General features: G+C 45.8%; 1 protein-coding gene across 1 annotated transcript; it reads right to left on the bottom strand.

Moving 5' to 3' along the window:
- Positions 1-11,601: 11,601 nt before the first annotated feature.
- Positions 11,602-19,315, bottom strand: LOC147965338 (uncharacterized). The gene is made up of 2 exons (XM_087528052.1): positions 18,646-19,315; positions 11,602-11,657 (listed from the first exon to the last, which is right to left on the bottom strand). Exons 1-2 carry the CDS (start codon positions 19,313-19,315, stop codon positions 11,602-11,604), a joined length of 726 nt encoding a protein of 241 aa, XP_087384178.1.
- Positions 19,316-27,638: the final 8,323 nt, after the last annotated feature.

Raw genomic sequence — 27,638 nt, 5'->3', positions numbered from 1 at the left:
TTTTTATACTATATACAAAGTTAGTCATAATAAAGAGAAACGAAGAGCATCTCTCTCTCCATCGCATACCCCCCTGTACGCCCCTTTCACGTATGCACACAAAACTATCTCCAGGTCCTCTAAAAGTAAGCCCCCAGAAAATTCATGCATGTTTCATCTTTCTCTCGCGATATATGCAATGACGATCATTGTATTTGAAGCGAAAGCACGATACGTACATTGGACTTCAGAATCCACTAATTACGGTCACCATTTACGTTTAGTGGTTATTATACAGTCACGGTCTCACGGTATAACTCTGTATTTGCTCATGACATGACTAGTTGACCAGTTAAACGCTCCACGTGGCACCTCTAGTGTTGCATCACATTATCTCACTACCATCGTGCCCACCTGTCGACTTGTATCTACTCTAAATCTACACTCTTATAAAATACATAAAATACACTCTTATAAAAAAACAGAGTTGGTGATGATGGTGTGCCTGCCATCCTGCAATATAGGCTGTCCGATTTATATCTGACGGATAGGAAAGAAACTATGGCAATTTTGCAAAAAGGTACCCACACACCTCTCCACATTTGCAAATAAGGCCTTCCCTCATTCATCCTTTTCTCTCACAAGATAAACAAGTCATACAAATGCATCTTGATGTTACGTGCAACGCACGGGCATCTTGCTAGTAAGAATGAAAACAAACGACAAAAAAATATTTGGACGGTGGTTCGAAGTCATGACCGCGGGCACAGCGGACAAGGTGGCCTTGTATTGGTATGCTGAGCCATCTATTTTAACACACAGGAGCTGGTGTGGTGATTATACACATACACACGCATGCACACGAACTGCATCCACGCAACACTCACACAAACACATGCACCCACGCACGCATGCAACACTCACACGTACACACGCAGCCACGCACGCACGCAACACTCACACGCATGCACGCAACACTCACACGCACACACGCATGCATGCATGCACACACCAGTACACCACACGACCAACACACACTCTCACGCTTAAGTGCTCAACCTACACGTGCATGCGCACACATCAGGCCCTGACAGACAAATAAACAACCAGGTGATTCCCGCGCACGGGTTGGAGCCTTGTCACGCCTGTGTAAATTTGTGTTTATCTGACCTTTTGCCTATGCGAACTGACAGGTGGGACCCACAAGGAACGTGGTCAATTTAACTAGTCAACATGGCGCCACACAGACTATTTGGCCGGTCAACAGAGTGCAATCCGATGCTGAACTGTGAGCAAGTGACCGTATAATCACCGCAAAACGTATATAGTGACCGTAATCAGCATATTCTGAAGTTCGGTGACCGTATTACGCTTTTCTCTCCGTACGCCCTCCAAAAATACATCTTTACACGTTCTCGCATGTTACATCTAACAACTATGCAATACAACACTACTGCTACACTCTAACACAATAAATCATATGTGTTTTTAATTTTACTAGATATCATATTGTTACTTATAATTATTCAGTTTGCATACATTAAAATTGCCTTTGAAATGTATGGCCAGTATCATCTACCGCGCGGGAAAAATCCCGCCCTTTCCTGTTTAATCGGGTTTGTATCGATGGATCGTGCGAAACAGCAAAACTATAGTACTATACAGTATAAGTGACAGTTCACTAGGCCATCGTGTCGTCTACTCCTCCGTCGTAAGAGTGGAGCGCTCGCTTTCATAAATCTTCTAGTCCCTTTCACCGACATGTGGGACATCAAGCTACCGGGTCCACGTGCCATACCGGAATACAGTGTAGAGTAGCCGGGGTGAAGCACCCCAGTCATGGCGCCGGCATAGTAATGAGCAATGAGGCGTCAAATCACAAAGCTGCACCTTTCCCACAGTTAAGTTGGAGGGACGAAGCAACCATCATTTCACTCGTTGCTGAATCCGCTTCTCCCTCATCTTCTTCAACTTAACCACGTGTTGCTTCTGTCGTTGTTCTGCCTCATGTGGGATGCGGATCGGCTTGGTAAAGCACTGACATGTGGGACCGCATGTTAGCAAACCGCCAGGACAACATCCTCCGAAAATAAGAAGCCTAATCCTAGACTTACAAAGGGCTACGTAGCTGCTACGTATACTTTCCATCTAATCTATATATGCCCCCCTGATTTTCAAGTGGGGTGGGCCTAATCCTCTCCTTTAATCCAATCAAATAGTCCCACATCACATCAGTTCGTAACTTTACGTAAACCATTACGTGGATGTAGCATTGCTCAAATAAGAAACCTCCCTCGCCATCCGCGTCGCAAAATCACCTCCTTTTTACTAATCTTGATTCTATAATTTTTTAGATCAATATAATTTAGATTTGTATAGATAGCACACAGGAGCAAAACCAAGTGGTACGGTTAAGGGCATCCAAAATGTGTAGCCAAATGTGAAAATAGGTTTTGGCATCGTGGGAACCATTGTGGACGGTGTTGCCAAAGCCAAAAAGATGGAACCGAAGCTCCCTGATTGATTGATTGAAGGAATAGAAAAATGCAACGTCTCTCCTCTTTCTCCCATGCTTGGACGCATGTAGTACAGTATAGAGCACAGAGTCTACTGCCCTGTCCCTTCTATCACAAATCACAAAGCAGTGAGGCGTCAAATCACAAAAGCACGGACGAAGCAACCATCATTTCACTCTTCGCTGACTCCACTTCTCCATCGTCTTCTTCGAGAAACCATCTCACCGCACTAGTACTCCTAGTAGCACTAGTAAAGGACTTCCTGGATGCAAATAAGGCGGTTGACTCAGCTTGCAGGCGGCACTTGCGAACGACTTACCGTGGTCTCCCTCAATGGTGTTCTCCGTCAAACGCACTTCGCCAAACCACCCAAAAAAAGATATCGTCGACGTCACCGCAATGGGGAAGGAAGTCAAATATAGTTACTACCTCCATTTTTTTGTACACAAGGCCAGTATATCAAAATTACAATTCGCAAAGGGCCACTAACACTAATCGAGGCAAAATTGATGGGGTTAGCAACCAAGGACATTAATATCCCCTGCATGCATGCGGAAGTGAGAAGGTTGGTTTGCATGGCGCTGCATTAATCAAGGGATGAGGAGTGAGATGGTTAGCTCTTTGGTCTTTGGAGAAAAATATGCATTAATTGACACATGAAGCGAGGATTTGTATCGATTAAATCCCGTGAAGGAAAACCCCTCCTTTCCTTTTTAACACTAGTACTCCTAGTACGTACGTACTTATCCTGTTTGGGTCTAGGCCTTGCATTGCCAAACTTCGCCACACATTTTTGCCAAGCTTGCCTAAAGTTTTCAAAATGAGAAGGAGGTACACTTGCGCACGGCTGTCGCGGTCGCACCGCACCCTCACACGGTCGCTCCTGCACGCCGCGGTCGCACCGCACCCTTACACAGTCGCTCCTGCATGCTGCAAACCCAACCAAGGGAACGCACCCTCACTGACACGTGCTGTCGCATGTGAACAAACCAAACTCAGCCATCCTATCGCTGACACATAATTTTCGTTCATAGAGTATGTTTATCCAACCGCATGTTGGGGAGTATCCGTACGGCCCGTGAAGTGGTCTGTTGGGGAAGAAGAAGAGGTGAGGAAGAATGAAAGAAGGGTTAGGAGACGTAGGATATTCATCCAACCGCCTGAAATGGTAGACTGACCCAAGTCAGGCGACTTGCATAACAAATATATGTTTTTACACAGCAAAAGATCCATAAAACAACAACATAAAGAAAAACTATCACTGCTCTCGGAAAGAGATGGCCTCGTCGTCTTTGGCTGCCGGCGCGAACCAGCCGTCGCTGCCGACGTGTGTCTCCGCACCGTGGTTGTCCTCGGCCTCCAGCTACTCGTTCAAGCGGAGCGTTCGGGTGCTCTACACGGACGAGAGCACAGCCCAGTTCAAGTCAAGGACGTCCGGTTCCGCCTGCAGGAGGGCCTCGATGGCAGCGGCATCCGCGCGCTCCGCGTCGAGTCGAGCCTCCGCCGCTCGGTTCAAGTCCAGGACGTCTGGTTCCGCCTGCAGGAGGGCATCGATGAGAGCGGCATCCGCGTGTTCTGCGTCGAGTCGAGCCTCTGCCGCCCGGTTCAAGTCCAGGACGTCCGGTTCCGCCTGCAGTAGGGCCTCGATGGCAGCGGCATCCGCGCGCTCCACCTCAAGTTGAGCCTCCGCCGCCCGGTTCACATCCACGACATCCGGTTCAGCCTGCAGGAGAGCCTCGATGGCAGCAGCATGCGCGCGCTCCGCGTTGAGTTGAGCCTCTGCCTCCCGGTCCTCCTTTAGTATCACCATGTTGAACCACTGGTCCGCCTGCACCATGGGGGACTCGGACGCCGACACGAAGTCGACGTCCATCGTCTCATACCCATTGGGGGCCTTCTGTGTCGCGACCTCCGCCATGAACATTGGATCGGCTTCCTCCTCCTTGTAGCTTGGCTCCAGAGAACTAGGGGATTGGCCCACCGCAAAGCGAGCTTGGGAACAGAGGCCTGTGGCGCCGACCGTCGCCGCGATTTCTGCGTGGCGCTCCGGCGACAGCATCTTGTAGTAAGTGATCTTGCGGCGCACCATGGCTTTCCGGTGAACTAGGGGACGCTTGATGCGGGCTAGGGGATCAAAAGGTGGGGGAATGGGCTAGAGATTTGGTGTGGTTTTAGGGCAGTGGCTGGCGTAGACCGAGCAGCGAAGGTTCTAGTGTGAATAGTGGTTCCGATGACGACCGGTCAATCGGTTTTGACTGTACATCGCTCTTGTCGCGTTCGTGTTGCAGCCCGACACGCTGGATCCACCACGTCGCTCACCGAATGGAACGCGCTTCGTCTTGCGTTTTCGCTCGCTTGTGGGACCGCAGTTGAGAGAAAACCGGCGTCCCTCCCCCTTCCCCGCCCGCGTCATTTATTATACCACCACTCCCTCCGTTTTATGTGGAGTACATAAAAACAGAGGGAGTATACTACGGATTAGGATCCCCTGACGTGGCCGAACCCATTGAGTAACTGACATGCGGGGCCTAGCAAGCATCAGGTCCGCCAGTAGGTGACCGAAAGGGAGGGTAAGGCAGGGATGCCTACGTCAGAGGATCCACTTCCACTATACTACTTTGACCAAATGTTAGAGTAATAATATATGACATGCAACTTACACAAATGTTAGAGTAATAATATATGACATGCAACTTACACAAAGCATACAGGGTCTAATGCGTTTTTTGAGGCTAAGTTTGACCAAATGTTAGAGTAATAATATATGACATGCAACTTACACAAAGCATACGGTCAAATTCGTATGTGAAAGGAGTTTCGAATGATATAATTTTCACATTATACATCTCATGTACTATTAATCTTGTCAATAGTCAAATTGGAAACCATCTCGAGTACAAATCTAGGAGTACGTACGAATCTAACAATATTGATTGGGCGTTGTTGAATGTTGATACCTTTTTGATCGAAGTAGAGATACTTTGACTACACATAAAACTTATATGTAAACTAGAAAGGATAGGTGGGAGTATATTGTACGTTTAAAAATGAAACAAACATTGAATACCCTTTATATATGATTTGCGGATGCTATGATCACCAGTTCAAAATTTTGAATCCGCCTTAGGTATCACGTGCCCCCACTCGTTCCCTCTCGATTTCATCTCGGGGTCCGGAGATCTATTGAAAGAGGACCAGGGTGGGTACATGCGAATGATACTCGGCGGAATGTTCAAATGAGGCATGCGGGAGGATGGACTCGACTGGAGGGCGACATGATCGATGGAGAAGAGGGTTGGAGAGGAATGAGAAATAAGCAAACGCCACATGATTATACTTGAACGGCTCAAATAAACAATAAGGTGTCTCGCTTGGCCTACATAGTGAAAGGCCTAATGCACAACGCGGAGCACTGACGCTCGAATATGGCTGGGAAAATAGGGAAACCGACCTGTGGGGCACACCCGTCGGGACGACGTGGCGCAGACTAGTCAATTGGAGGAGCTGGCCCATGACCTCCTCGCCATCGACAACCGTTCATGTGGGTCGTTGGGGCCCACAACGGGGCGCAGCTCTAGCACCGCCTCTGGACACGGCGACCGCGGTGAGCGACACGCTCATATCATCGCTAGACATGGTCGGTTTCAGTGTGCCGAGGGTGGCGTTAGTGTTGTGGCACGACCAATGGTATGTTTGGTTTGTGCCCAAGGTTGCCCCATCAAAGCATTGGGTAGCCAAAATTTTGGTTGAGGTATTGGTTGCCCATGATCTGGCCGACATTGGCAAGAAAAATGAACTAGAGTTGGCTAAAGTTCATTGGCATGCCAAAGAAATGGCAACCATTCAAACAAAGACCAATCTTTGGGTCATGACCAAAATTTTGGTTGAGGTATTGGTTGCCCATGATTTGGCCGACATTGGCAAGAAAAATGAACTAGAGTTGGCTAGAGTTCATTGGCATGCCAAAAAAATGGCAACCATCCAAACAAAGACCAATCTTTGGGTCATGACCAAAATTTTGGTAAGGTGCACTTTGGCCACAATCCAAACACACCCCAACACCCGGCTCGTCGAGGATGCACGGGGCGCCGCGACGCATCCGCGGAGTGGTGTAGCGCGGCCAACTGCATCCTCTGGACCTGAGACCATGTCGGGTCGTCTTGCTTCTTCAATGACATGCGGGGATCGCATGTGAGCAAAGGGCATCTCCAACGTTGCCACGACCGCAGCTGACTACCCTGGCACACCAAAACCCTCGTCCCTCGCGCCGTCACGCGGTGCATTCCCAGCCGGCGCCAGCTACCCGCATTCATGCCGTCCGTTCGTATGTCGTCGTTAAAAGGCTCGGTGCTCGAGGAACCAACTCCGATGACTTAATGACGCACCCGGACGCTTGGCCTCACCGGAATGCGCTACTTAAAGCGGCAACGCCCAGGTAACCTCCACACCATAGCGCATCGTCCTCCTACCTGGCACCACATCCGCCATGACCGCAAGTGCGAACGCTCTGCGGGAGAGCTTGTCTTCGGGGATGAAGCTCGAGGTCGCCGCCCTCGCTCAAGTCGCCTATCGCTACGCAATAGCGGCGTAGCCGGACGCGGATGCGACCGCACAAGCGGTGGCCACGCTGGCGGCCGACGATGGGAGCACCGTCAGCCACTCGTCCTACTTGCCGCCGTCTAACGTCCGGCAACGCCGAGGTTGGGGACTCCTCCTAGGATGAGTAGGGCATGGGAGGCGGCAGGGCATGGTGTGCCAACTGGCCGGTCTGTATCCCGTGTTCTACTCTTCCTCGCCGGAGACCGCACCTTCACTTCACGGGTCTTGAACCCCACCCCCGTACATAGAGATCGCAGATGGAGGACATCGGTCGCCATCGTAGAATAGGTTTAGGTTCAGGTTTCTTTTATTTTTCTGTCCTATAAAAGTTCGAAATGTAATGAAAATCTGCCGTGTTTGCATTAATCTCGGCCGGTGTATATGAACTTTCACAATAATATACATATTGTAGGAGTACTAGCAAGATGCCCGTGCATTGCATGGAAGATCAAGATATTGTGGGAGAAAAGGATGAATGAGGGAAAGCCTTATCTGCAAATGTGGAGAGGAGTGCGGGTAAATTGTCATAGTTTCCTTCCTATCCATTAGATATAGATCGAACGACCTATATTGCAAGATGACAGGCACACCATCATCACCAACTCTGCTTTTTATTGAACCAAGACAAATCTAACATGCGAAGTAAAATAAACACATAGGGTCTATACATACACAAATTATCTTAGGCACTCCAATAGTACGTCCACTACACATTCACGCATTTCACATCTTTCTACATCTACGGGAACCTACGAAAGGGTTAACGTAAATTTCCTCTCTCTCTCTCCTCCCCTGATTTTCATGGTGGTGGCCCCCTCCCTCCCCCCAATCTACAATCAATAGCTCACATGTTTCACATTACGTTAATTACGTAACTGGGATTACGTAGGTGTAGCATTACTCGTCCTAAAAAACCCAACTAAGCCAACCTCCCAGCATATCGCGCGGGAAAAGACCCGGCCGCGCCATTTTAGTCGGGATTACCGGATTACTAGTAGTAGTATCGATGGATCGCACGAAGCAACAAATTATTTTTTGAGGGGGCGAAGCACCTAGTTTAAAAGAAAAAAGGCGGTACACTCACAGCACTCCTGTCGCGGTCGCATTGCACCCCACACACGTTCGGTCCTGCACACGGCTCACGCAAACAGAACGCGCTTCGGCTTGCCTCTTTACTGACACGTGGGACAGCATATGGAGAAACCGACCATGCGCCAAACTCCCCCCGCCCACCGCGTGAAAATCCTCCCCCCCTGCACACCCAAAAATTCCCCCCAAATCCGATTCAACCGCCCTTCGGCCAACTAGCCAATAATATTCCCCAAACCCCCCTCCCCCCTGTCCCCCTCCACTCCATTCGCTCCGCCAAAACCGCCCTCCCCATCGTGCTGATATGTCGGCGCTGTAGTTCGGCGATACTCTCGCTCCCATAGTACGCTCTCATAGACTGCCGTCCTCTAGCCGCGCCGCCACCTCTGGCTACGTTCTTGTGGAGGCGCACGGCAGTCAGCGCCGCCACCGCTGGCAATGTTCATGTGGAGACACATGGCGGTCAGCTTCTCCCACGGTACGCACATTCTAGACTGAGGCCCCGTTCATGTCGGTGTAGCACTGGATGTTAGCTGATAGACGTTGTTAATCTCACTGTTTGCCGAAGTAGTTTACTGTCAATATGCTCTACTTAAGAAGCTTCCTTGCCCTGTTCTGCACTCAATTTGCTTAGCTGAGATGGCATGCCAAGGCTGATTAGTTGCTAAAATATCCTGCCATATATTTATTGTGACATAGATTGCCATGGTCTAGTAGTCAATCTGTTAGGTGAAATAGCTCTACACCATTTTATACTTGATCTTTGTTGCTGTGATGGCCTTCGATAGTTCGATGGTTGTGTGCTCGGCCTCATTGACTACTGAAACAGCCTGCCATAATTTGGCACTCAAATCTGTTTGCCGAATTAGCTTTACATATATTTCGTTACTTAGATTTGCTCGTCCAAATATCTTGCCATAGCTTTAGACATCGACCTAGGTATTTTTTTCTGGACTTCATAAAAAAGCATATATGTTTTTCCTGTAATATCTAGTAGAAGAACTAATTTGTATGTCTAACAGATGGACAGGACTTGGATAACTTCTGCTCAAAGATTCTCCGCTGCATATGTCGAGGGGGTTGAAAACTTCATGAACTTTATCAGAGCTGAGTACAGTGGTCCGAAATTAGATGTGCTCTGCCCATTAGCAGTTGTATGAATTCATTTACAAGACCCCAGTCAACTATGCAAAATCATCTACACTTGTATGGGATGTCGGTCACGTATACTAGGTGGGTTCATCATGGTGAAGCTGTGAACGTCAATGTTATTGACTACGTGGAAGCAGCAGATCACCATCTTGATCTGCCTCATGCTCAGGTGGAAGAGGAGGAGGAGGTGGTGGTGGCGGAGCCAGTGAGTTTGACCAACATTGAAACAATGCTACGAAATGCTCGTGCATTCCGTGAACTTTCACCTGCAGAAGAAAAACGGCGGGCCCGCATGTTGGAACAATGCAACGTTGCTGTCACCCCAAGAAATAAGTTGTCAGTATTCTCAGCTATGGTCACCTTTCTTCAGGTGAAGACATCTGAGCGGATGACCAACAAATCATTTGATGCGATGTTGGTTGCTTTCCGCAAATCTTTCCCAGATGCGTCTGAGCTGCCACACACCTATAGTAAAATGAAGAATTTCCTTCGTGCAGTTGGAATTGGATATGATATGATCCATGTTTGTAAGAATAATTGTGTTCTGTTCCGGAAGGATTATGCCAACTTAAGTGAATGCCCAAAATGCAAATCATCAAGATGGAAAGATGGCGATGCTGTGAAGAGGATTCCTCATAATGTTCTGAGACATTTTCCAATTACACCAAGATTGCAGAGGTTGTTTCATGATGCTGAAACAAGAGGATGTACTATGGCATTCTAGGAACCAGGAGTACAAAGATCAGAATGTAATGAGCCATCCATCTCATGGTAGTGAGTGGAAAAGCTTCAATGATAAACACAAAGAGTTTGCTGACCTGAGAAACATTAGACTTGGCTTAGCTTCAGATGGATTTAACCCATTTGGCCACCAGAGCGCCACATATAGCATGTGGCCAATGCTTGTTATCCCTTAGAACATGCCTCCAAATTTCTGCACCAAAGAATCAAACTACATGATGGCCTTGCTCATCCCAGGTCCAAAAAGTCCTGGAAAGGATTTTGATTTGTTCTTGGAGCCTCTTGTGGAGGAACTTCAACAGCTATGGAAGGGTGTTCTCACTCGAGACCTATATAGTAGCCCACCAGCTGATTTCTTTCTGCGTGCTATTATAATTTGGTGCATCCATGATTATCCGGCTTTGGGCACTATGTCAGGGCGAATGACACATGGTTACAATGCATGTGTTCGATGTGACAGGAATACGCTATCATACACAATACTTAGCAAGATTTGTTACATTGGACACCGCCGTTTACTTGCCAAGGACAAGCCACATCCTAGAAAATACCGAAGACATGTGTTCAATGCAAAGCATGAAAACCGTGATGCGCCAAAGAGGCTCACGGCCGATGAGTTGCAAGTGGAATTAGAGAAGGTCAGGCATATTACACCAGGAAACCATCCTGGTAATGGTAGCGGGAAAAGGAAGCGTGGAAGGGTAGAAGAGAGATTATTGTTTACCCGCGGGTCCACTTTGTGGGACTTGGAGTATTGGAAAGATTTGGATCTGCGGCATAATCTTGATGTGATGCACATCGAGAAAAATATATGTGACAGCATTATCGGCACACTTCTCAATATTGAAGGCAAGATGAAAGATACCTTAAAATCTAGGATTGATTTGACACACCTGGGTATCAGAAAGGATTTGCAGGTACAAGATGAAGGTAAACCACGGGATATGGTACCAGCTGTGTACGTCTTGGACAAGGTAAAAATAAAAGAATTCTGCGAGGTCCTGTCACGTGTGAGATTCCCACATGGATTTGCTTCCAACCCTGAAAGGAGAGTCAGTGCAGATGGAAACAAGGGACAAGGGTTGAAAACTCATGACTGCCACGTCCTACTTCAAAGGGTTTTACCTGTTATCCTTAGAGGATTGGGCCGCCCTGACTTATACAGAGCAGTTGCAGAGTTGGGACAATTCTTCAGGGAACTCTGCAGTAGGAATACCAGGATAGATGCTTTGGAGCGTCTTAGAGACAAGATACCAACTATCCTGTGCGACCTTGAGAAGTGTGGGAACCCGGGATTATTTCCAGACCCTCCTGTGTATATTTGTCAATCCAGGATCAACTTGACAACACAGTGAAATGGTATCATTGCAGAACATTAAAATAAGTATAAGTTTAATAACTCTTGCCACAAGGCATACATAGTGAAATGTCTCATGACATTCATTACAACCAGAAACACAGCGGAATATATAAATACGTAGCGACTCCATCTCAACCACAGGCAGTCGATGTAGTCAACGTGTCCTCACTCCTCAGGATCATCATAATAGTCGTAGTCGACGCCCTCGTCTTCATAGATCTCTGTTGTTCAACAAAAGTATTGCCATGAGTACATTACGTACTCAACATGCCTCCCACGGGGAAGGACCTAGTAGCTACATGTGGCTTCAAAGGAAGGCTGTATGGCTCAATTTGCATAAAGCTAATTTTGTTTGACAAATAAAGTAGTTGGATAAAAGCAGTTTTAGATGAAAACATGTTTTATCTCCAGAACAACTTTCATCAAGTGAGGATCCTCGATCAACTCACATCCTTCATAGGTTTTAAGAATAGGGCAAAGAGGGAATAAGCAAGACAGGTCCTGTACGTCAAGAAAGATTCATGTGTTGTCCATGACTGTGGACACGGCTATTCGAATAGTTTTACACTCTGCAGAGGTTGTACACTTTACCCACACGGCACAATCCCGACTTGTTGCCACTAGCCGTGGCTAGCGTAGTACACCATCTGGTATACCAGCAGGGAGATTGTGACGAGGTCTTTGGACTAGATCCCCCAAAGATGTGACATGCCCACCGGGTCTGGCGCATGGTACTGAGAGTACATCCTCAAACCGGTCCCCCCATCTGTGCGGAGGATACTCCTCGCAAGGCAGCTATCCCATCTGCGGTACGGCGACATCGACACCTAAGGCTGACTAGCTTACTTGACCAAGCCAGTGCCCATATAGCATGTGGCTATACTGTTATCACAATCTTCAAATCCAAGACTTATTAGGCCTCATGCGGCACGGACGACTGATTGCCCCCTTCAACTCGTGAAGGGCAGCCAATCGCTGCTTCAATCCTTGATTCAGCTGTCGCCCGCACCAGTATTCAGATGGTAAGTTTCACCCAGAGTAGAAGAGGATAGAGAGGGTCAACAAGGGCCAACTGGCCTAGCTTAGAATTAATTTTGAACTGCCAATGACTCGGAGGTCATTCAACAAGGCACCTACAGGGTGATAAGCATGGCTAAGCATTTCTACTCTACCAGAATTATATACTTCTACTCAGGTGTCAAGTAAATAGGCGACAAGCGGATCAGGGTAATGTGTCAATTGACACGCTTTCTATGAGAATTAAAATAGCATGCACATAGCAACAATAAAACTCAATGCAATTTTGTAAACCATAGGATAAGTATGATCAAAGAAGGAGGCATGCCTTCATTGTCGAGTCCCCTGTTTCCTTCTTCCTTGTAGTGCTCCTCTCCCGTACCGTTGCCTCCTACTCATAGTAACGGCGAAGCACAATAAATAACAAGCAATAAAATCCAAATAACATCCAATTGAAATAACAATATAGCAAGGATTGGTAGAAATGTGGATGGATATGGAGATTTCTAAGGAGGTAGATCGATTGATGATGAGTAGAGGGATTGAATGGATTGGTTGGGTATAGGTTTATCCGGACTAAGTAAAACTCGGCCATCATGTCTAACGTTCTAAACAACAGTATGCTAACTAAACTTTAATAGTGCCCAATACAAATACTTTGGCTAACTATAAAGAAAAGACAAAATAATGACTGACGTGACATAAACACAAAACAATAACTATCCTATGCATTTGAACGACACGACTCAACATAGCATGGCAAAACAAATTTACCCACAAATCAATATTTAGATAAAATCTACTATTTATAATGGTTAAAACATCAACTATAGAATTTAACAACAAGCATCTTAAAAGTCAACCAAGCTACTTCCTAAACAAACTAGTTAAGTTACAAAACATCAAACAATAGCCCGACCTAAAGAAATGCTAAAACATAATAGTCACAAATCATGTAGCACTAATTAAAATAATCTAGATATATATGAAGCAAAAGGATCAACAATAATCTAGTCTAACATGATCAACTCTTGTAACAAAAATCATGCACATGATATGACTCACAACACCACCTAGACTCAATCAAACTAATTTAAATAATAATTCTACAATCGTTCCGAAACTAAACTGGAACATAAATATTGCTACGCATGACAATATTATCTAGAAAGTACGCATGCATATACTATGTCTATAAAAATAAAAATTATCGCACTTCACTAACATGCATCAAAATAATAATTGTAAAACTAGTTCTAGAAATTCTATAACCAATTCTAATATATCCTAGAATCACTCAACAATATTTAGGACAAACCCTAAGCATGCTACGGACATGACAATAAGACATAAACAATTTTGCATGATTACTTACATAAAACATCATACGCACTTGATAAAAACACAATTAAAAATCTACTCAAACAAAACAATTAACTCGCTCCTAGCATCATCGAAACGGCTTATGGGTTTTGCATTGGTTTAGGGTCACCGAGTAGTCACTGGAGATGGAACCGGTGGTGTTGAGCGTGCGAGCACCGGTGCGCGTCGTCGTCGTCGTCCGAACTCCGGTGATGAAGCGATGGTGGTGAGTGATGCTCCTAGTGACGAGAAAGCATTGGGACATAGATGGACATAATGGACGATCGACGGGTGACGTCGACGTCAGTCCCGAATAGAGCAGCGGCACGGCTCCATTGTGCGCGCGGCCAATGATTGCCAACGACTGGGAAATGATGTCTAGGAGGTAGGCTTTGGAAAGGGGATTCTGTTGGTGGGAGGAATTGGACTAGGATGCTCACCTTAGGCGACGGTAGTCGAAGAACAGCAGAGATGGGGCTGTATTGCGGGGTGGATTACGAGTGATTGGAAAGGAATTGGAGGATGGGATGATGGGGCTTTTATAGAGGTGCTCCTGACGCACATCGTGACGCGAAGGGTCTGCCGAATGGTAGCCGGAGGAGGGAGATCAGGAGGTGAATGCCATTGTTGGGCCAATAACTTCGTCAGTTACTTGCATGAGATTAAGTGCATCATGAGTGGAGCCATTAGACTGAACGGACTCGTCATTGAGTGGGGAGTAATTCTTGTGTTGATGACGAATGGAAATGGTGAAGGGATTAATGGGATTTGAAGGGAAAAGAAGAGGCAGCCATGGAGGTTTCTTCTCTGTAACATGTACGTGCACGCGTGTGGGAGGGAGACGACGCTTCGTTCCCTGGCCGGCTGGGCCTCGCGGCTGCTGCTGCTAGCTGGGCCTAGCGGCTGTTGTTGCTGACTGGAATGGGCATTCGCTGCCCCTCACGCTGGGTGGCTTGGCCATGTTCGTTGAGTGGCTGGGCGGATTTTGGATTAGAAAGAGAGAAAACAAATGGAGAAAGAACGGTCCAGTGAATACTTGAATGGGAGTGATTAGCTTTGGTGCATACGTGAGATACCAATGATGTGCTAGGCTATGATACATGTATTGGTTCAAGGACCAAAAATGAAAGGAGAGAGAATAAAATAAAATCAATATAATATAATATAATGTGGATTTCTTTTACTAGGATTGCTACAAGAGGAACCGAAACAAAGACAACTAAAAAGTCTTCAAGAATCCAAGAAATCAAAGTAACAAAAATAAGTAAGAAGAACTTAAATGAAATATTACGAACGAATAAATCGACTCAGGATATTACGGAAAATATTTTCCACCTGACATGTGCTAAATTAATTCCAAACAACTTGGTATTAATTTGAGCAATCTCCAAAATATATAATTAAAGATTACATTGCAACATCCCTTGGCTTAGAAAAAAAATTGAACTCTCAAAAAATCAGGATGTTACAACTCTACCCCCCTTACAAGGAATCTCGGCCCCGAGATTCAAAGCTAAGAGAAAAGATTTGGGAACTCCTCCCTGAGGTCGTCTTCTCGCTCCCAAGTTGCTTCCTTCTCGGAGTGATTGCTCCACTGCACCTTGCAAAGTTTGATCACCTTTCTCCTTGTGGTTCGTAGCTGCTCATCAAGGAACTTGATAGGATACTCTTCATATGTCAAGTCATCCTTGACTTCTATGTTGTCCAGTGAAGTCTTTTGCACCTCTTCCTCGGGTTTCTTAAAACACTTCTTCAACTGTGACACATGGAAAACATTGTGCACATTTGACAACTTCTCTGGGAGTGCCAACTGATAGGCTACCTCTCCACGTCGAGCGATAATCCCAAACGGACCAATGTAGCGGGGCGCTAGCTTACCCTTGATTCCAAATCGACGCATTCCTCGTAGTGGTGATACCTTTAGGTACACATCATCTCCTATCTTGAATGATATGTCATGACAATGTTTATCCGAATAAGCCTTCTGTCTGGACTGGGCTGCCTTCAACCTTTCTTGAATCATTTTCACTTGCTTGTCCGCCTCTTCCAATGTGTCAGGACCAAACACTTGGTTTTCACCTACTTCATGCCAGTTAAGAGGTGTACGACACTTTTGTCCATATAAAGCCTCAAAAGAAGCCATCTTTATACTTGCTTGATAACTATTGTTATAAGAAAACTCAGCATAAGGAAGACTCTTATCCCAACTACGCTGATAAGTCAAAGCACAAGCTCGAAGCATGTCTTCAAGAATTTGGTTTACCCGTTCTGTTTGTCCATCAGTCTGTGGGTGATACGCTGTACTGAAATCCAACTGAGTTCCCAGAACTTCATGTATCTTCTTCCAAAACCGCAAGGTAAACTGAGTACCTCGATCTGACACTATCCTCTTAGGAACTCCATGTGCATAAATGATTCTTGCCATATACAACTCTGCGAGCTTCTCTCCACCATAGGTAGTCTTTACTAGAATGAAATGAGCTGACTTGGTCAATCTGTCCACTATGACCCAAATAGAATCAAATCCAGAAGATGTCCTTGGAAGGCCTGTGATAAAGTCCATTCCAATCTCTTTCCATTTCCACACTGGAACCTTAAGTGGTTGTAGCAGTCGCGCGGGCTTCTGATGCTCTGCCTTGACCCTTCGACATACATCACGCTGTGAAACATACTCAGCAATTTCTCGCTTCATACTAGACCACCAAAAACTACCCCGAAGATCATTATACATCTTTGTACTTCCAGGGTGTATTGAGTATGCTGACTCATGATCTTCCTTCATGATCGTGTCCTTGATATCCTTTTGGTCTGGCACCAACAAACAGTCTCGAAACCATATTCTTCCACTCTCGTCCTCTCTATAGTCGGGTGCTTCACCCAATTTGATTTTCTCTCGAATATCTGCAATTCCCTTGTCTTCTTTCTGCACTTCTCGCACCTGATCTTGGAGAGTAAACTTGACCTCTAACATTTCACCATTTTTAGCAAGGCTCACATACAGATTCATCTTTCGAATTTCCTCATAAAGTTCTGGCACTTCCTTCTGAATCATCACATTGTTGACATAAACTTTCCTGCTTAGTGCATCAGCTACGACATTGGATTTACCAGGATGGTAGTTAATGTTCAGACTATAGTCCTTGATCAAATCTAGCCACCTTCTCTGTCTGAGATTCAAATCCAGTTGTGTGAAAATGTACTTCAAACTCTTATGATCTGAGTATATCTCACACCTATTTCTGATAAGGTGGTGCCTCCAAGTTTTCAAGGCATGCACTACGGCAGCTAACTCTAAATCATGTGTGGGATAGTTAACCTCATCAGGGCGTAGCTGTCTTGATGAATAAGCTACAACCTTTCCTTGTTGCATAAGCACACATCCCAAACCTTGCTGAGAAGCATTGCAATAAACCTCAAAATCTTGCTGAATTTCTGGCAGTACCAATACTGGACCAGTTGTCAACCTCCTCTTGAGTTCTTGGAAACTCGCTTCACAAGCTTCTAACCACTCAAACTTTTTATCCTTCTTTAACAACTGAGTCATAGGTCTAGCTATTCGGGAAAAATCTTCAATAAACCAACGGTAATACCCGGCTAGTCCAAGGAAACTGCGTATTTCTGACACATTCTTGGGCTGCTTCCAACTGAGTACTGATTCCACTTTTGCTGGATCCATGGCAACTCCTTCGGCTGAGATGACATGTCCTAGAAAGTCCACTTGTTTCAACCAGAATTCGCACTTACTAAATTTGGCATAGAGTTGATGAGCCCTTAACCTCTCCAAAACTACTCGAAGGTGTTTCTCGTGCTCTTCTTCACTCTGGGAATGGATCAGAACATCATCGATGAACACAACAACAAACTTATCCAGGCAATCCATGAATACACTATTCATGAGATACATGAAGTAAGCTAGTGCATTTGTGAGTCCAAATGACATTACCAAAAACTCATAGAGACCATATCGAGTAACAAAGGCGGTCTTTGGAACATCTTGCGGGCGAATCTTCAACTGGTGGTACCCTGATCGGAGATCTATTTTGGAAAACACGCGTGCTCCCTTCAACTGTTCAAACAAGTCATTAATCCTTGGCAGGGGATACTTATTCTTAATAGTTGCTGCATTCAGCGCTCGGTAATCCACACACATGTGCATGCTACCATATTTCTTTTTCACAAATAGTACAGGTGCGCCCCATGGTGATGTGCTTGGTCTAATGTAACCCTTCTCTTCTAACTCCTGAATTTGCTTCTTCAACTCAGCTAATTCATTCCCTGTCATCTTATAAGGTCTCTTTGCAATAGGAGCGGTGCCCGGTATTAACTCAATGACAAACTCAATCTCACGGTCTGGTGGCAATCCAGGCAATTCTTCTGGAAAGACATCTGGATATTCCTTCACCACTGGAACATCCTCCAAAGTTAACTCCTTCACTTTGTTCAGCATGCAATCAACCTCGGGTTGAGGTGCAATCCTAGCTTGGTATTCCACAGTGGCCCCTTCAGTGCTTGTTAATGTAACAGAGGTCCTAGCACAATCTACAAATGCCTTATGTTTCCTTAACCAATTCATTCCTAAAATGATATCCAAACCTTTGGAGTCTATCAAGATAAGATTTGCTAGGAACTCTACCCCTTCTATAATTATAACCACTTTAGGACACTTCTGCCCAGTCCTTTAAATACCCCCAGGTGATTGCACTACCATTTGCAAGTTCAAACCCTCAGTTCGAAAATGATGTTTTTCAGCAAAACTCCTTGAAATGAATGAATGAGAAGCTCCAGTATCAAAAAGTACTGAACCGTAATACGAGTTGACCGGGAACATACCAAGAACAACATCTGGTGACTCTTGAGCCTGCTCGATGGTGACATGATTGACCCTTCCATGTCCTGATGCATGAGGTGCACCCCTTGGTGTATTGAGAATGCCTCGGCCACGTCCAGCTGCAGGTGTCTTAGCTGCAGAACCCAAGTTGAACTTTACTGGAGTGGAACCCGTGTTCTTGTTGGGACATGGAACAGCAAAGTGACCCTCTTGCCCACAACTAAAGCATGCCTTTCCAGCTGTATTAGCATGATTACCTCCCCCTTCAGCTTGTGGAGTCTTATATGCATTTGGCTGATAGGTGTTGTTGGGCCTTGATGGCTTGACATACTGTGCACGATAGCCAGGATGATGACCAATCTTCTGTCGGGAGCTACCTGCCCCATGGTGATTCTGTGGTGCTCTATGCTTGCGGTGCTCCTCTAACTCCCTCCTTGAGTTCTCCTGGAGTATAGCCTTGTTGAGAAGTGCTTGAAAGGTAAGGAAATCATGAGATACTAGCCTGTCCTTCAACCCAGGGTTCAGCCCCTTCAAAAACTTGGCAGTCTTGTCAGCTTCAGTTGGAATATCTGCCCTTCCATAACGTGCCAACTGCGTGAAACGACTCAGATATTCTGACACTGTCATCTTTCCTTGAGTAAGAGCTCGAAACTCATCCCTCTTTAGCTCCATGATGCCCGCAGGAATATGTGCGGTGCGGAAAGCTTCTGCAAACTCATTCCAAGTGATAGTTTGGGCATCCTCATGAGCTTCACAATAATTCTCCCACCAATCTGCAGCCACACCCTTGAGCTGGTGGGCCGCAAACTTGACACGATTTTCTGCGGTGAAATTGGCCAAGTTGAGTGTCTTCCTGATGTCCTTCAACCAATCATCAGCATCAAGTGGGTCTGCTGATCCCTCAAAAGTTGGCGGTTTTGCCCTCATGAACTCAGCAAATCCCGACTGTGGTGGTTGACCCTGATTCTAGTTCGCAACATTGGCGGCAAGCTGCTGAAGTATCCGTGTTTGCATCAACATCATTTGTGCCATATTGGGTGGCGGCGGCGGCGGTGGCACATCATCTCCTCCAGAGTCAGAGTCGGTATCATGTACATGTCCCTCCTCAAAGTTGTCTTCAAAGACATGTTCCTCAAAACCTGGTCCACGACCACGTCCACGTCCACGACCGCGACCACGTCCGCGTGCTCCATGGCCATGACCTCCGCGATTAGCATCCATCCTGCTGGCCTCCCGGTGTTAGAATAGAAGAGAGGGAAATTTCTAACCCATAAATCCAATATGATAACAAAAGAACAAATAAAACCAGCAACTGAACTCCAGAGAAAACTCCAATTAAAACACTCAAGCATGAAAGTACTGGATAACATAGTAGCTATACCACATATATCGGTATAGTCTACCATGGACATAGCAAACATGAAAATAACTAACGTTCACTCACATCATCAAAGAAATCGCTCATGGTTCCTATAGTCCATCTACTCGCTGGGATCTCCATCGTACTGGTGGGTAGGTGCTGGCGCAAAGCAAAGCCCGGATGGTGGTGATGCGGTCCCCTCTGGAGTAGCAGGAACTCTCTCCTCAGGTTCAGTCTCCTCCTCGGTGTCGTCGAGCTGCTGATCGCGAGTCGGTGGCACTGGAGGTGCAGGCGGTGCTGAAGGTGCAATGGCGCGACGTGTCAGGCAACGCTTCTTTGCTAGAGCGCTCTTCTTCGTCCGTGTTATCTTGATGTGTGGATGAAGCCTCTGGCGTGGAGGAGGTGTAGGGTCCTCTGGTGGCATCTCCTGCTGGTCACCATTCTCCATGGCGAGCATAGCGTTCATCGCGATGATACCATGTTCTGCAACTGCCTCAGCGGCCTCCCGTGCTTCATGGGCAGCGGCTAAGGAAGTGTTCTCCTCCACCAATCTCTCCTCAAGTATCTCCACACGCTCCTGGTAAAACTCTAAGCGCTGATGGTTCTCCTCCAGCATAGTTGTAGTCATAGCAAGGTTTTGCTCAAGTCCAAGGGTAAGTGAAGCCATACGAATGATCGTGGGATCATCCTCCTCCATGTACCCCAAGTTCTGCTGAATCGCTCTGTCCCTAATATGGAAAGTGAAGTACCGGAATGGGGTGTGCCTCAGCTCGTCCTAATGAAGTCCGGCTATCTGATGCATCGCCTGATGAACAACTCCAATGACAGCATGAAAGAAATATTCTCCATCATATGTGTATTGGTAACTGCTGGTCTGTTCCTCCATCCTCGGATACACCACCAAGTTGACCTTGAAACGTTCCTCGCCCCCGATCATGCGATAGGAGTGTCCGGAAACCTCTGGATCCTGGTTGAAGCCCAAGCATGTGAGCATGTCCTGAAACTATCGACCGAGGTTGCCAAACTGCTCAATCCTGCGTGAGGATGATATCACCATCTACATATTTGAGTAAGAAGAGAATCGGTACACAATTTAATAAGAGAAAATAGAAGCGAAATACTAGAAAATTTATAAAATAATATTTTATAAAATAATTCCTAAGGCTTTCCATTTCTAACTAAGGCCACGTTACTAGGTCGACGTCGGCTCTGATACCACTTCTGGTGGGAACCCGGAATTATTTCCAGACCTCCTGTGTATATTTGTCAATCCAGGATCAACTTGACAACACAGCGAAATGGTATCATTGCAGAACATTGAAATAAGTATAAGTTTAATAACTCTTGCCACAAGGCATACATAGTGAAATATCTCATGACATTTATTACAACCAGAAACACAACAGAATATATAAATACGTAGTGACTCCATCTCAACCACAGGCAATCGATGTAGTCAACGTGTCCTCACTCCTCAGGATCATCATAATAGTCGTAGTTGACGCCCTCGTCTTCATAGATCTCTGTTGTCCAACAAAAGTATTGCCATGAGTACATTACGTACTCAACATGCCTCCCACGGGGAAGGACCTAGTAGCTACATGTGGCTTCAAAGGAAGGCTGTATGGCTCAATTTGCATAAAGCTAATTTTGTTTGACAAGTAAAGTAGTTGGATAAAAGCAGTTTTAGATGAAAACATGTTTTATCTCCAGAACAACTTTCATCAAGTGAGGATCCTCGATCAACTCACATCCTTCATAGGTTTCAAGAATAGGGCAGAGAGGGAATAAGCAAGACAGGTCCTGTACGTCAAGAAAGATTCATGTGTTGTCCATGACCGTGGACACGGCTATTCGAATAGTTTTACACTCTGCAGAGGTTGTACACTTTACCCACACGACACAATCCCGACTTGTTGCCACTAGCCGTGGCTACCGTAGTACACCATCTGGTATACCTGCAGGGAGATTGTGACGAGCTCTTTGGACTAGATCCCCCAAAGATGTGACATGCCCACCGGGTCTGGCGCACGGTACTGAGAGTACATCCTCAAACCGGTCCCCCCATCTGTGCCGAGGATACTCCTCGCAAGGCAGCTATCCCATCTGCGGTACGGCGACATCGACACCTAAGGCTGACAAGCTTACTTGACCAAGCCAGTGCCCATATAGCATGTGGTTGTACTGTTATCACAATCTTCAAATCCATGACTTATTAGGCCTCATGCGGCACGGACGACTGATTGACCCCTTCAACTCGTGAAGGGCAGCCAATCGCTCCTTCAATCCTTGATTCAGCTGTCGCCCGCACCAGTATTCAGATGGTAAGTTTCACCCAGAGTAGAAGAGGATAGAGAGGGTCAACAAGGGCCAACCGTCCTAGCTCAGCATTAAGTTTCAATTGTCAATGACTCAGAGGTCATTCAACAAGGGACCTACAGGGTGATAAGCATGGCTAAGCATTTCTACTCTACCGCAATTATATATTTCTACTCAGGTGTCAAGTAAATAGGCGACAAGCGGATCAGGGTAATGTGTCGATCGACACGCTTGCTACGAGAATTAAAATAGCATGCACATAGCAACAATAAAACTCAATGCAATTTTGTAAACCATAGGATAAGTATGATTAAAGAAGGAGGCATGCCTTCGTTGTCGAGTTCCCCGTTTCCTTCTTCCTCATAGTGCTCCTCTCCCGTACCGTCACCTCCTACTCGTAGTACCGGCGAAGCACAATAAATAAAAAGCAATAAAATCCAAATAATATCCAATTGAAATAACAATATAGCAAGGATTGGTAGAAAGATGTGGATGGCTATGGAGATTTAGAAGGAGGTAGATCGATTGATGATGAGTAGAGGGATTGAATGGATTGGTTGGGTATAGGTTTATCCGGACTAAGTAAAACTCGGCCATCATGTCTAACGTTCTAAACAACAATATGCTAACTGAACTTTAATAGTGCCCAATACAAATACTTTGGATAACTATAAAGAAAAGACAAAATAATGACTGACGTGACATAAACACAAAACAATAACTATCCTATGCATTTGAACGACACGACTCGACATAGCATGGCAATACAAATTTACCCACAAATCAATATTTAGATAAAATCTACTATTTATAACGGTTAAAACATCAACTATAGAATTTAACAAAAAGCATCTTAAAAGTCAACCAAGCTACTTCCTAAACAAAATAGTTAAGTTACAAAACATCAAACAATAGCATGACCTAAAGAAATGCTAAATCATAATAGTCACAAATCATGTAGCACTAATTAAAATAATCTAGATATATATGAAGCAAAAGGATCAACAATAATCTAGTCCTAGCATGATCAACTTTTGTAACAAAAATCATGCACATGACATGACTCACAACACCACCTAGACTCAATCAAACTAATTTAAATAATAATTCTACAATCGTTTCGAAACTAAACTCAAACATAAATATTGCTACGCATGACAATATTATCTAGAAAGTACGCATGCATATACTATGTCTATAAAAATAAAAATTATCGCACTTCACTAACATGCATCAAAATAATAATTGTAAAACTAGTTCTAGAAATTATATGACCAATTCTAATATATCCTAGAATCACTCAACAATATTTAGGACAAACCCTAAGCATGCTACGGACATGACAATAAGACATAAACAATTTTGCATGATTACTTACATAAAACATCATATGCACTTGACAAAAAACACAATTAAACATCTACTCAAACAAAACAATTAACTCGCTCCTAGCATCATCAAAACGGCTTATGGGTTTAGCATTGGTTTAGGGTCACCGAGTAGTCGTTGGAGATGGAACCCGTGGTGTTGAGCGCGCGAGCGCCGGTGCGCGTCATCGTCGTCGTCTTTCGAACTCCGGTGATGAAGAGATGGTGATGAGTGATGCTCCTAGTGACGAGAAAGCACCGGGACACAGATGGACATAACGGACGATCGACGGGTGACGTCGGCGTCAACCCCGAATAGAGCAGCGACACAGCTCCATTGTGCGCGCGGCCAATGATTGCCAACGACTTGGAAATGATGTCTAGGAGGTAGGCTCTGGCAAGGGGATTCTGTTGGTGGGAGGAATTGGACTAGGATGCTCACCTTAGGCGACGGTAGTCGAAGAACAGCAGAGATGGGGCTGTATTGTGGGGTGGATTACGAGTGATTGGAAAGGAATTGGAGGATGGGATGATGGGGCTTTTATAGAGGTGCCCCTGGCGCACGTCGTGACGCGAAGGGTCTGCCGAATGGTAGCCGGAGGAGAGAGATCAGGAGGTGAATGCCATTGTTGGGCCAATAACTTCGTCAGTTACTTGCATCAGATTAAGCGCATCATGAGTGGAGCCATTAGACTGAACGGACTCGCCGTTGAGTGGGGAGTAATTCTTGTGTTGATGACGAATGGAAACGGTGAAGGGATTAATGGGATTTGAAGGGAAAAGAAGAGGCAGCCATGGAGGTTTCTTCTCTGTAACATGTACGTGCACGCGTGCGGGAGGGAGACGACGCTTCGTTCCCTGGCCGGCTGGGCCTCGCGGCTGCTGCTGCTAGCTGGGCCTAGCGGCTACTGTTGCTGACTAGAATGGGCCTTCGCTGCCCCTCACGCTGGGTGGCTTGGCCATGTTCGTTGAGTGGCTGGGCAGATTTTGGATTAGAAAGAGAGAAAAAATGGAGAAAGAACGATCCAGTGCATACTTGAATGGGAGTGATTAGCTTTGGTGCATACGTGAGATACCAACGATGTGCTAGGTTATGATACATGTATTGGTTCAAGGACCAAAAAATGAAGGAGAGAGAAGAAAATAAAATCAATATAATATTATATTGATTTCTTTTACTAGGATTGCTACAAGAGGAACCGAAACAAAGACAACTAAAAAGTCTTCAAGAATCCAAGAAATCAAAGTAACAAAAATAAGTAAGAAGAACTTAAATGAAATATTACGAATGAATAAATCGACTCAGGATATTATGGAAAATATTTTCCACCTGACATGTGCTAAATTAATTCCAAACAACTTGGTATTAATTTGAGCAATCTCCAAAATATATAATTAAAGATTACGTTGCAACATCCCTTGGCTTAGAAAAAAATTGAACTCTAAAAAAATAGGATGTTACAAGAAGATATATCCTCCAGCCTTCTTTGATGTGATGGTGCATTTGGCTGTTCATCTACCTGATGAGGCACTACTTAGAGGTCCAGTACAGTATGGCTGGATGTACCCTATTGAAAGGAGGCTAGGAACTTTCAAGGGCTATGTTAGGAACAGAGCTAGACCCGAGGGTTCCATTGCAGAGGCCTACATTGCTATAGAAGCATTGACATTCTTCTCAAAATACATTGAAACAGCTGATCAGCTTAGCAAAGAGGTGGGTGAAGACAATCGCGGGCTCAATGTTTTCGATTATTCTGTTCGAGTTACATGGAAGAGTCGACAAGAGGACAAACCTAAAGATTTGGACAAAATGGTTTGGTATGTGTTGAATAACTGTCCTGAGATACTACCTTATATCAAGTAAGTGCAGTACTGCAGCTTATACATCGTAATCTACTAAACTTGCAGCACATTCTTATATATTTAGATATTTGACGCGATCACTATGTTGTGTAGCATCTACAAAGAGGAGTTACTGCCGCAAAATCCAAGAAACATTGACAAACTGGTTATGGCAGGATTTGTGAAATGGTTCAAGAATCATGTAAGCTTTTCAAGTGCACTGTCAGTTTTTTTTTAATATATTGAGTACATAAGATGATCAGTTTGTCTATTTTCTAACCATAGGTTAAGAAGATGCGGGAGGATGGGCAGGCAGTTGATGATGCCATTTACTCACTAGAAATGGGTCCTGATACTCGGGTAAGACATTATGAATCTTGCGTTGTGTAACGCCCTCGATGCGGCTATATCTCCCACGTGTCGAAGCACGACTTGGAGGCATAACCGCATTGAAAGCAATGTCGCAAGTGAGGTAATCTTCGCAAACAACCCATGTAATACATAAGGGAAAGAGATACATAGTTGGCTTACAATCGCCACTTCACACAATTACATGAATAAAGCATTACATCAACCAGTTACAATCAAGGCCCGACTACGGAGCCAAAATGTCAGGGATATACCCCGCGGTGTAAACCGGCCGGAAGTTAACCCGGCCGGACTTGGCGGTTTATCTGAAGACCCCGCTGACACTTGGCGAGTTACTGGCGACCCGCCCTGACTTGGCAGTTCACAAGCAACCCACCTGGTCATTATGACTCACTGGTGGTCCGGCGTGCGGGATCAACGGATGACAAGGCTCAAAGCCCAGAAGGCCAGTTCACGTTTAATGGTGGGCCGGTTTAAGAGGAAAGGCAGGAGGAATATTATCTTACAAGGAGCTAAGACCTGGATTTGTATCCAGTTTGTATTAGAGATAGACTAGTCCTAATCCTAATAGGACTTCACATGTAAACCGCCCCTTCAACATATATAAGGAGGGGCAGGGCTCCCCAAAAGGGGACAAGATTCACAAGTTCCACAAGTTGGACAAGTTAGGTTTAGACAATTGCTCTCGAGTTAGAGCACTCTTGTAACCATGATCATCATCATCAATATCAATGAAGCAGGATGTAGGTTTTACCTCCACCGTGAGGGGCCGAACCTAGGTAAAACCTCGCGTCTCTCGTCCCGCTCAACCCCTCTCAAGCTACCACATAGATGCGTTGGCCTCGTGACTAAGTCCTGACACTAAGGACATCTGCCGTGACAATTCCACGACAGTTGGCGCCCACCGTGGGGCTAGCGCACGGTGGTGTTGAGTTCTTAAAGGGATTTCTCCCCGGGATCGAGGATCTTGCGATCATCCGGTGAAAAAGAGTCATCAATGCAAGTTTAAGTTTGAGAGGTTAGGGTTTCGTACGTGCAGCCGCGCACGACCCGGAAGGCAGATATATTATTTGGTGCGCCGCCGTCAAGTCATATGTTTTCAAGCCATCCGGAAAACAATAGGATTCACCACGACGGCTGCAGATGTTTATCCGCGGAAGCCATCAAGTTGCACACGTTTCTGCAGTTAGAGTTGTCGAGTTGTTGTTTCTGATTAAATCAAAGAGTGCAGACACGCGCATTGTTTACATCGCATTAAGCATCAACCTGGTGTTTTCAAGTACTAGTACGCCACTAGAAGACAAGGAGAGAGGCTACGAGGAGATTAATTCCAGAATTGAGAAAAAGTTGTCAAGTTGGACTGGTGTTTGAGGCAACCTACAGCGTCCCTGTCGGAAACCACCGTTGACCCGTTTGGAGGCTCATGCGTCTGCGGCCCCGTCTCGCTGAACCGCCTCGCCGGGGCACCTCCACCGCCGCGAGCCGGCCTCGCTGCCGTTCTGGCCGTAGCTAGCCTCATCGAGCTTCCTTCCTTCAGGTCACGGCCTTGCTTCCGCCTTTGACCCGCCTGCCGCCGTCACCGCCAGACCAAGTCCGCCTTCTGCTATGGCTGAATTGTGAGTCCGCCTTCGAGTCGCCCTCGTCGGTGTGCCGAGCTGCGGCTATGGTCGGCCCGCTTCAAGTCTGTGAGCCGCCCGGCCTCAAGGAGCCTCTGCTCCTAGCCCGTGGGTTTCGCTGC

This window comes from Triticum urartu, chromosome 6A, assembly GCF_056163025.1.
Source record: "Triticum urartu cultivar PI428250 chromosome 6A, HENAU_Tu73, whole genome shotgun sequence".
Lineage (NCBI taxonomy): Eukaryota > Viridiplantae > Streptophyta > Magnoliopsida > Poales > Poaceae > Triticum > Triticum urartu.
The sequence above is the reverse complement of the archived record's forward strand: the minus strand, read 5'-3'. Positions and strand labels throughout refer to the sequence as shown.

Bases quoted from the DNA above. Each gene is read 5' to 3' on its own strand.
- LOC147965338 (XM_087528052.1), bottom strand. From the start codon at position 19,315: ATGGAGCTAAAGAGGGATGAGTTTCGAGCTCTTACTCAAGGAAAGATG. The intron at 11,658-18,645 runs GTATGTTCCCGG...GTTGAACAACAG, and splicing joins GTCACCAGATGTTGTTCTTG to AGATCTATGAAGACGAGGGC.